The sequence below is a fragment of the Octopus bimaculoides genome, chromosome 13, assembly GCF_001194135.2.
Source record: "Octopus bimaculoides isolate UCB-OBI-ISO-001 chromosome 13, ASM119413v2, whole genome shotgun sequence".
Lineage (NCBI taxonomy): Eukaryota > Metazoa > Mollusca > Cephalopoda > Octopoda > Octopodidae > Octopus > Octopus bimaculoides.
The window spans coordinates 13,433,044-13,445,470 of NC_068993.1; the positions used below are offsets into that span (position 1 = coordinate 13,433,044).

General features: G+C 34.7%; 1 protein-coding gene across 1 annotated transcript in view; it reads left to right on the forward strand.

The window, feature by feature from the left end:
* Window positions 1–12,427, forward strand: part of LOC106873667 (uncharacterized) — a 127,806-nt gene that overhangs the window by 94,213 nt on the left and 21,166 nt on the right. The window contains exon 4 of the mRNA XM_014921120.2: window positions 4,669–4,775. Within this exon, the coding sequence (XP_014776606.1) occupies window positions 4,669–4,775 (107 nt within the window). The remainder of the gene's footprint in view (window positions 1–4,668; window positions 4,776–12,427) is intronic.

Consider the following 12,427-nt stretch of genomic DNA (forward strand, 5'->3'; position numbering starts at 1 on the left):
ACACACACACACATATATATATATATATATATATATATATATATATATATATGTACATATATATACACACATATATATATGCACACACATACATGTACACGAACACACACTAACACGTGTACACATACACACCAGTACACAACCACACATGTATAAAATTTGTTTTTGTCTATGTCTGTGTGCATGTGCATATATGCTCCATCAGAATTGCAAACAATCGTTATATGGGATAAAATTTAATCAGAAAAAAGAAAATACACAAAAGCATTAGAAGCCATTGCCTATTCGCTGTGGAACTGAAGAAACCAGCCAGACTATTATCTTTTTCTCTTCTTACTGCTGAACGTGTAAATGTGAATAAATTTGTAGAAAACCTTTCTATGCGCCATTATTTGGAAACATTCGAAATTTTCAACGGTACCCAAATTAATTAGAAGAGAATCTTTCATACATTTTCTGGCACTATTATTTTCCTTTTCTACCTCCCGTTTTCCAAGAAGAGGTATACCATTAAGTCAGCAATCACATATACCCTTGTACAAGTCATTAAATCGACGAGTTCTATGGCATCATTCGTGCCAACATCGGTATAAAAATTCAGCAGATCTCTTCCTAAGCACATTCAAATGAAAGTTAGCTCACACGTGTGCATGTGTCTATACATCACTCCCTTACTCTGTGTGTGTGTGTGCATATCTATATCTATATATATATATATATATATATATGCATGTATGCGTGTGTATGGGTATATATATATATATATATATATATATGTATGTATGTATGTATGCGTGTGCATATATATAAATCTGTGTTCGTATGGAGGTAGGTTCTATGTATGTAAGAGTATTGGTATATATATATCGACGAATGCGTCACGTATGTACATGTGTGTGTGTGTGTATATGCACACAACCACACACATATATATATATACACATATATACACACACACATATACACACATACATATATATATACACACATATATATATATACATATACACACACACGCACATACACACACACACACACATATACATACACACACTCACACATACACACACGAAGATTTGTCTTCGTGCATACACCTCCACATTACTCAGCTATACGTTACGGACACATCGATCTACGCAATTTACTCATCGAAGAGAGACACTAACGTTCTTTTCTTAAATATAAAGTTATTGTAAAAATATAAATAAATAAATAAATAAATACAAACAGCAAAAATTATATGAAAACCAAACTAGTCGTTTTGGTTTAGTCTTCATGCTATAAATTATTTACATTACTATTCTCAGAATATAGACAATTATTTAATGCTGTTTATTTTTTCAATAAAACCAATTTTACTTTAGGAATATATACGCTGAGAATTATTTTTAATGAGGAAATATTTTCGTTCGCTCAGAAAACAGCTAATTCGCTACCCAGAAAAAAAAAAAGATGCTAAACAGTATAAAAATAAATAAAAGAACTATGCACATGTACGCATTTATACAAACAATATATATATATATAGTTTTACTTGTGTAAGTCATTTGACTGCGGCCATGCTGGAGCACCGCGTTTAGTTAAGCAAATTGACCCCAGGACTTATTCTTTGGATGCCTAGTACTTATTCTATCGGTCTCTTTTTGCCGAACCGCTAAGTTACGGGGACGTAAACGCACCAGCATCGGTTGTCAAGCGATGTTGGGGGGACAAACACAGACACACAAACATATATATATATATTCCTTTCGTCATTATTAAAACTTCCTCGTTCAGGTTAAAATGGTCATATATTTTTTAGAACTAACTTGAGGTTTCCTAGGCTAGTCATAGAAGCCTAGCGGTAAGTACTGCGGTCGATTTGTCTTACTTAACCGTTCTAGGCGGTGCCCCAGCATGGCTACAGTCCACTATTTACAGCGAGTAAAAGATAAAAGAGATCTTATTGTTCTTAGCGTCTATATTTATAAGATGAAGACAAAAGCATAAGATATTATAATATCAGTACCAATTTTAAACATCTCAAGAGGAATTATCTGTAATCTGTAACTATTAAAATACTTCACAGATATATTTGAAGTTGGACAGGATGTTTTATTTCAATTAGCTACGTTGCTGTTATGGAGCTCATACTCGATATTAGAGAATTATATGAGAATTAATTAAAATATACAACATATGTTAAAGACACCACTTCTGTCATTATTCAATTATGTAAAAATAAATATGATATTGAGGCGATTGTGGCGTTTCTTAAGCATGAAATAGAATAGCAACAGACAGATATTGAAAAATATATCTTCTAATTCGAGCGATTAATGTGATTACTTTATTCACGTCACAGTTTTTCCCAGCCATAACAAATGATTTGTTTGAGTCTGTTCACTTTTAAATGTAGAGGAAACAGATCAATGAACCACAGTGTATTGCTGGTACTATTCTTCATGATCAGCGGGAAAAAAGCAGGCCACTGAAACACGAACTTAGATCAGAAAGTTAAGAAAAAACTGTTTTGTCCAGCCGTTAGTGTAACCCTATTAGTCATCGCTTCAGTCCTACTTTGTACTGTATGGGACATTGAAAACCACTCTTTGTATGCATCGATCTTACGCACCTAATACAACACAACCACACGTACACACATTCAGACACACGGCGAGGACAAAGATACCTCTTATACAATGCAATCATTGAAATAATACACTTGGTATTCGTATGACATGTACACATCATGCAAACATACAAAATCAAGCATAAGTTACATGCACATGCCATTATCATACGTTAATGCATCTTTTCTACGATAATGATAGTTTCCGGAGAGGTGGCTAAAAAATTAATCATGCGTGAACACGTGGCGAATTCATTACATTGCCAGAACTCGACGCCTTCATTTTCTAGCAAAGCATTGAAATGAAGGCTTCCAAAGAAGTTATATTCAACGTATATATCAACAATGTTTCGTTTAACATTTCCTTGTGTCGGTAGTTGTTAGTGGCTATACGCATCATATAGGATGCATCGAAACTGCTCAATATTTCTTCTGGATCCAAACTTAGGCGGCTGGAAGCAATTTACATTTCTTATTCGCAATATTTTCCTCACATTTCGGTACCAAAACTAATATTCTCATTTCATGTAAAAACCAGAAAAATTAGATGATCACAAACTTCATATTTCAAAGCCTAATAATAATGAAAATTTGTTCTACTACATACACCAAGCATGAACATTTCTCAAGGGATTGGGGAGGGGGCTAGTCGATTTCACCGAGGTTTGTGTCCTGTTGCTATTTATATTATCGACTCCGAAATGAAAGGGAGTGTAGACCTCGGTGGAATTTGAACTCAGAACGTAAAGACAGACGAAATGCCGCTACTCGTTTTGTTCGCGTTCCTAACGATTCAGCTAGCTAGCCGACTTAATAATAATAATAATAATAATAATAATAATAATAATAATAATAATAATATTTTTTATAATAAATGCAAAAGGACTGAAATTTTGCGGGACTGGGGTTATTCTATAACAAAAGTAGATAATAAATATGTCTATTTATTATTCACGCGCACACACACACACGTAAATATATAGGCAGCGGTGCCCATCAATACACGTGTGTGTGTGCGTGTATGTGTTTATAATTTAATGAATTTCAAAAGGACAGGTTCTACGTATTCACGTTATTTGTCTTACGCTTGTTTTCGCTATAAAAAGCATTGAATTCAAATCTATTGTAGTTTCCACGGTGCCATCTAAGTATGAGGTACACGTAATTAGACATCGATAGCCTTAAAAGACATCTCACTTTCTATTAGTGACATGCCGAACGAAATAATAGCCAAGGGGATAGTACACGTGGTGTTAGTAACCAACAGGATAGCAGGAATTGTCCAAAGCCTCCGGTATTTAAATGCTACAAGCAAGGTCGCATCCTGTAATGTGCTCATAGATAGAATTCAGCCGAAAAAGAATTCAGAAATTGGTTGAAGGACAACAACATTCACGACAATTATCGTGTTACTTACAACCACAAAGATAAGGTGAATAAATCGTTTGATCAGTTACTCTGAAAAAGTGAAACAACAGATGATCTGTTACAAATATGCATGTCATTGAAGTTAGACATCGTACTACACGGGGAGAGCAAATATAGCAATATATACATATATATATATATATATATATATGTATATATATATACATATATATATATATATATATTACCGTTTACTCAACCACTGAAGTAAGATAAATATGTCTTCTCTTCTCTGCTTATCTTGCTATCTATCTCACGCGAATATATGCAAGTATTGTACTGAAACAAATATAAAAATTCACATATATGACAAGCATAATTAACTATATCCGTATATGCTTACACGCACGCAGGCACACATATATACGAATGAATATCTATGTGTGTATAGATATATGTGCGTGTCTATATATATATATGTGTGTGTGTGTGTGTGTGTGTGTGTGTGTGTGTGTGTGTGTGTGTATGCCTACATGTGTGTGCGTACATTATACACACACACATAGTTGTTGTTTCGTTATTTAGTTCATGCGATGTACCTTGTTGCTGTGCTTGAAGGTCATTAATGTATGTTATTTTACGATGTGCTTTAGATTTTCATACATTTTTCAATCATTGTCTTCTTTCAGTGCTTGACTTCCAGTGCTTAGCAACCTGGAACAATGGAGATAAAATGTTATATGGAAAGTTTACCGGAGATTCATTGAGTGCTGATCAAAACATGTATCGTTGTATGGTAAGTAAGAATAGATACACCTCTTCACATGACATCTCATTCTTTCTTTGTCATTCGACTCTGTCTTTCTGTTTCTCTTTTCTCTTGCCATTTATCATCTTTTGCTCTCTGCATCTTGCTCACTCTCATTCTGCTTCTATATTTCCCTCTCTTTGTCAGTTATTGATCGTTTATATATGCCTTCGTGAAAAATAGATATATAATCAGAGGGAGAGAGAGAGAGGGGTGGAAAGAAAGAGATCGAGATGCAGAATTATACATGTAACCATGTCATATCAAATCATAGAAATGATAAAGCTCACATATACTCTCTCTCTCTCTCTCATACACACGCCGTGCTTATATACTTAGTTTCGTCCATTTTGTTGAATGTTGCCTGATTGTGCATGTGTTTTCACGTGTCTACATACGTTAGTGAATATGTGTGAATTTTATGTGAGTGTGCGTGTGTGCATGTGTGCGTGGAAATACATAAAAACACATGCATAGAAATATATGCTTATATGTGAATAGATGCATACATACATTTGGGTTTGAATGCATATATATATATGTTTGTGTGTGTGTATATATACACATATTATTTCTGTATATATATGTATAATTATATATATATGTGTGTGTGTGTGTGTATATACATACATATATATATGTATGTATGTATGTATGTATGTATGTGAGAGTAAGGCTAGCAAATAAGTGAATGAAACATTATCCAGGTAATTACTTGATTGTAATTAAACCGTGATAACAACGCAGGTGTGTTTGTTTAATATGTGTTGTGTTTCCCTTCCCTTTCAATTTTGCTTTCATGATGTTATTGTTGCCGAGTTCCGTGCTAGTCGTGATTGAGCTGAACTATATCTTAAAAGCGTTCCTTTCTTGACCATCCTTCCTGTTTTCGCATCGTATCCCACATTGTTTAAGGCATCATTCCTTTTCGTAAGGCAATGGGACATGTAGTTTTGAGAGAATTTAGTGGTTATTTTTGCAGGTCGAACGATTATGCAGAGACAAGTTCTGAGACACGATCATGTATCCATGTGCCTCAGTTAATATAGATTTAAATATTCTTTTATGCCAGTGTTTTTTACACACTAATGTATTGTGAAGACTGTCATGATTAATAACAGACGTTCGTTTCCACCTAAACCTGTATAAGACCAAGTCGAAGAAGCAAGAATTACAGGGGTGTAATTATTAGTTTCTACTTATTAAGGAAAGCGGTGACCTTGCAGAATCGTTAGCCGTCGGATAAACTGCTCAGCAGAATTTCTTCTGGTTCTATATGTTCTGAGTTCAAATGACACCTAGATACACTTTAGCTTTCATCATTTTATATAAAATAGTAAATACACAAGTCGATAACATCCATTGTCCACTCCTCCCTAACTTTCTGTGAAATTGATATTCTTAAATTTGTCTACTTTAAGTTTGTCTAGATATGTTTCAGATTCAATTGGTAGGTTAACGACTAAATCTCGCTGAGTATTTTCATTGTGCTCTCGCTTCTTTACTCGTTAACATTTTGAATTCTGCGCTTGTCATATTTAAATGAAATGTTAGCAAATCCATGAAAATTACCGTATTGATAGCATAAAAGACATACGGGCATATTTAACACACCCCTATTTCAGCAGCGCATATTCATAAAGAAAATGTATCAAGGACAGAGTTATCTTATGGGGGACCCAACATCGTATATAAGACACAGTTGCATTTTCATAAATTTTCTGAAAAAAAAATTTTGCGTCTTAATTGCTGCAATTGTTATAGTATTCTACTCGGATAAATTCAATCGCTCCTGTAACAAAGAAAAGTTAAGTCTTCATTGTTAAAAGTAACCAAACGTTTATGTTGAGAGTGGTCATTTGTCTCATTTAAGAGACTTAGAGCAGAGAGCGGATTTGGTAAATTGTTGCGAAATAGAGAAAGAGGAAATGTTCTCTTTGCTGAAATAACTGTGTAATGTTTCATATATATGTGTCACATATATATTTTTTGCGGTATTTCGTCCTGCAAAATCCATTTAAAGACGTGGTGTGTTAAAAACCGAACTCTACCGCAAACCCAGTCGAAACTAATCCCTCTTAAGGTAAAGAAGCGCTGCAGATAACAATATTTAGCTCTTATTTAAGCTCACCCGATTTGCTCTCGAGACGAATTCAAATTCTTAGTCCGAAGTATATCCTCGCAGTATAAAATCTATCTGCTGACGTGGACCACGCTAGTAAAACCAAAATCAAATTTGGGTTACAAGCAGCTCTGTAATGTAAGCAGTGTCGATGTCACTTACTTAAGGAATGTACGATGTTAAACGCATTGAGGCTGCAAGATTTCATCCAGAGAAAGTCACTTGAAAGACGTATACTATGCAAAAAAAATACGGTTCATTTTAAAGTCAGACAAAATTAATCTCTCTGGAGGTGATCAAGAACGACAGATGCCAATGTTTCGCTGCCATTTCAGCTCATCAGCGCCGTATACTCGTTTCGCCCTCGAGGCGAATATGTATGTATGTATGTATTAAGCAAAGCATATATGTATGTACGTATAAGTATGTGCTCGCGCGCATTGTGATATACCTACATATACATATATTTGGATGCCGGTCTACCTGAATAAGCAAATTACTTTCACATCCCTTTACTTCATTTAACTAAGCAAGAACAATTAAAACATCGCAAGTTATTGTCACTGAAATAGATAGGTGGTATTAGATAGTTTGAAAGAGGGGTGATAGCATGCTAATAGCATGGGCACTAGTAGTTGTGGTATTAGTAATAGTAATATCATTATTAGTTGTCTTCGTGCACTGAACATTATATACACTGGTAGGCAAATGTATAGAAAGTTTGAAAATGGTTGAGTGGTCATGTGGTTTATCGGCATAGTCGACGTCATCAAGCTTCAGTTTGTATCAATTGGATTTCGAAAGGAAAGAGGGAGAGTGCATACATACATACACATATTTATAATATATATATGCATATATATATATATATATATATATATATATATATATATACACATAGACGTATGTATGTATTTATATGTACGCAGAGAGAGAGAGAGAGAGAGAGAGAGAGAGGGGGGAGAGAGAAACAGTTGATTCAATAGATGTATGGAAACACCTGAGATCTTACATATAACAATGAGACAAGATGAAAACGCATTGTTCCATGTTGTCGCCAATCGACTTGGTTGTACTCATACGCGAATGATTATTTTAGGCCGGTGACAATTGCTGAAATGTTACTATTTGTGTTGTTATTGGTTGGTCTTATTTTTCTTTATTATTGTTGCTGGTGCCTGCTATTGTAGTTTTTCTTGTTTTTAGCTTGGCACACTAGACTCTTATTAGTGTCAGCTAAGCAGAATGAGAAAGTATATGATAGAAATAGGGAGGTAATTTGAGAGAAAGTGTGATAGACGTAAGTCAAGAAGAACAGAGAGAGATAGTGATAGAGAAAGAGTGAGAGTGAGAGAGAGATTTATAGGGATAGAGAGAGAGAAAGTTGTTGGAAATAATATCAAAATGTTTTGAAAATTTGAAGAGGAAGATCATGGTAGTTCCAATCTTTGGAAATGATATAGAAATGAGAAGAGAAGCATTATAGTACACGAGGAGAGGTAGAACGTTACATGAGAGAAGAGAGAAAAAGAGAACGATATATATATGAGCATACTTATATTCGCATATGAATTATACATACATACATATAATATATACATATATGTATGTATGCATGTATGTATATATGTATTGAAAACACTGCGAGTGTATGTATATATAACGTGTGTGTTTATATATACATGCACAATACAATTTTATGGCTTACCGTGATAATCTAAACATAATGGTTGTGGTGGTAGTGTGAGGAGTATTTGGACAATGAGGGATAATTAGAATAAAAGTCGTTCACTCAAGTCAGCTTGAACTTAATGGTATCGAATCCATTGGAATCGAACATAAGAAACACCGATATTATTAGTGCACTCAATGAAAGAACAATAGGAATACTGTCATCAAGTGTGTTCAGCCAACTTAGGCGGAATTCTCGCTACGTTTGGGAGGGTGTGTTTATCTTTGTTTTTTTTTATATTTTTGTAACACAGTTGTTTGTGGATAAAAGAGTTAGTGTGAGTAAAGAAATATTATAATGGATAAAACGATTGCGCTGCAATTGATCATACGCTTAGGACTAGGTGATTTTGCTTGTTTAAATCTTGAGATCAAATCAAACTAAAACCCTTCTGCGCCACTTTCAGTCAAAAAAAGGGGATTTCGTCCACCCGCCATTTTTTTTTTTTTGTACTGACCTATGTTTGCAACATCTGGCTTTTCAACCTCTTTATCTCAGTTGCTTCATCCCTTCCATGGATTATACTTGTTCATGTAACACTTCTTTGAAATCTGGGAAACTCACTGGACTTTTGTTGTGCATTTTCACTGAATTCTTTTACTTTTCTTCCCTCTACAGAACTTAAGCGTTTCTCACTCATTTTCAAATTTTATGGGAACTTTCCCTCTTTGCTAAAACTATTCCCCCCCCCCTTACGTACTTTACTCATACACATGCACACACATCGGTAACAACTGCACCCTTGCTCTGGCCTTACCATGTAGTTCATCAATGCGTTTATTCCTTCGCTGGCATAATCTCGTCACATATACACGTACAATCCATTCCACATTATGCCCGCTTCGAGACAATTACAATGATACTTGCATTTACTCATTCCTTCTTCGGTTTTTAACTTCCACAAATAGAACAGAATCTCTGGTTTCTACCTTCCACTTGCTTTTTTTCTCTATTTATCTTTGATCATTTGTGTCTTTTCTTACGATGTAAGTAACATCCGAAACGCTAACACTCTGCATTAAACCGTCCAATTTACATAATATTTGACAAACTTTATTCTTCCTGTACTGTCTCTTGCGTATGTAACACATATTGTGATAGAGCCTGTTCACTTTTTTTCTGAAGTGCTACATCTTTGTGTGATTTGGTCAAGAGTTTTGTAAACAACTTTCTTATGGTAGAATGTCATTATTTCAACTTCGAAGCAGTGAATAACTGAGATTGGAACTTCACGCTTCATTAATCCTATTAGAAAGAACAGCTTTCATTCAGCCAGTCTTCTTATTTACAAGGTATACGTTGCCATTAATTTAAGGTGCACGTATAAACATTCCCTACGTCATTATATATCTCTAATATACAACGTAAGATAGATGGTGTTTGATCTATGTACCTAAAAACCAAATAATAAACTAAATATACATAAAAAAAAAATATACGCAAATCAACACGCCTATGAACACAAGCATACATACAAGTGTGCATAACAAGAGGATGTGTGTCTAAGCATACCCACACTCAAACACACGGACATGCCCACCCACACGCACATATGCATGTAGGTGCACAGATCCACCCAGGTATATATATATATATATACATGTCTCTTAAAGGATAGAGCTCAAAATCAATGCATTGAAGATATTATAATTGTTGCTGCAATAAAGTAACAGAAACAACCACAATAAGCCAAACCTATGCACATTTCAATAGGGTATCCCAGAAAAATAAACCACATCATAAGATGTCTCGTAAAATATTGTAACAAATTACAACATATTACAAATTTCTGGATACTCCATCTCATCAGGGTCGCATTATTGCCATCACCAATACTATTATTAGCAAAACACAAACATCATCCAAGAGGGTGAAAGAATAATCGACGGCACGCAACCTACCATCTTCAATGCATTGATTTTGAGCTCTATCCTTTAAGAGACATGTATACATATATATATACAAAAACTCAACTGTGAGCTTTTGGCTAAGACTGTTAACAGATACTATATATTTTGTAAAATTTGTTTTATAAAAGTATATATTTAATATATATATATATATATATATATATATATGTGTGTGTGTGTGTGTGTGTGTGAGAGAGAGAGAGAGATTCTAGGTCATATATACACGTAGATATAAATAATAATATAAATATACTTTCATGTATATATATGTGTGTGTGTGTATGTATGTATGCATACACACATACGTACACACACATTGGCATGTATACTTGTCTATGCGAAATAATCTAAATATATCTATTATCATATAAATATACACACACATATGCATATACTCTCGTGTGCTGGCTGAGATACCTAATTATGTATACATACGTGTGTTACTCCGAAATGCTCGCAATCACGTGATTATTCGTGAGAGCGAGAGGAACAAGAAAAAGAGAGGGTGAGGGAAAGAGAGAGAGAGATGGGTGTTGAGAACATGCGTGCGTAAGCCTTTATCTGTGTATATTTGCGTATGTGAGTATAATACGTTAAAAACTGAAGAGAAGGAAACACACCGTTACAGCAGGTGCATAAACAATAATACGTCTTAATGAATACAAAATAAACTTGAAAACGTCCCTGCAGATATAATGGAAAATTTGGGTGAAGCAAGACAAATAGAACTGTCAGACGTCCATGGAAGTTTTCTTTAAGGAACATCCTGTCATTACAACCAATTCACTGAGTGATATCTCCTGAAAAATCACCTGCACCACTCGCACGCTCTGCATATCACATGTCTTTCAATATGCATCCTTCTTTCTTTCTGGTCTGCCTTTCGAATTTTACTATCTCCTCTTGTTGATTATCACATTCCCCCCGACTCCCCACCTCTGTTCTTTAACTAAGTACGCATGCGAGAATGAAACTAAGAATCAACGATATATGTGTGTTTGTGTGTGTGTGTGTGTGTGTGTGTACATACGAATATGTATGTTTATGTATGTACACGTATGTTTGTGCGTATGTACACGTGTGTGTGTGTAACATGTATATAGTTACGCACATAAACACACATACAGATAGATAGATAAACAGTGAAAGATATAGATAGATAGATAAACAGAGAAAGGTATATAGATAGATAGATAGATAGACAGATAATGGATGGATAGATCGATAGATAATGGATAGATAGATAGACGAATGGATTCGTGCATGCATTTGCACACGGTTAATTCCATGTTCATGTCGCACGCTATTAACAAACCCATATAAATGCATGTATTTTGTTTTTCTTTTGAAAGTTACTCTCTCTATTCACACCCGTATATTCACTAACATAAATGCAAAGCACACGTATGTCCCCTAAACACATACACACTCGAGCGCGAGCATCCATGTCTATCTCGATTTAGAGAGCTTATTGTTAAAGCGCGAAGCAAGACAGTCAGATTGGTGTACACACACACATATATATAGCAGTGTTAAAATGTTTCTTAACTTAGTATTTTCTTCTTCTTATTATTATTATTATTTGTTATTACTGCTGCTGCTGTAGTTACTTATCTCAGCTTAGTTCTCACTCGTTCAGGAATGCAAACTTTTCTCTGACTAAAGCTTATTAAAGTTCTTTTTTCTTTTCATAACTTACTACTACTACTACTACAATAATAATGGTTTCAAATTTTGCCACAAAGGCAACAATTTCGGGAGAGAGGATAAGTCGATTACATCGACCCAAGTGTTCAACTGGTTCTTATTTTATCGACCACGAAGGATAAAACGCAAAGCCGACCTCGGCAGAATTTAAATTCAGAACATGAAGCCG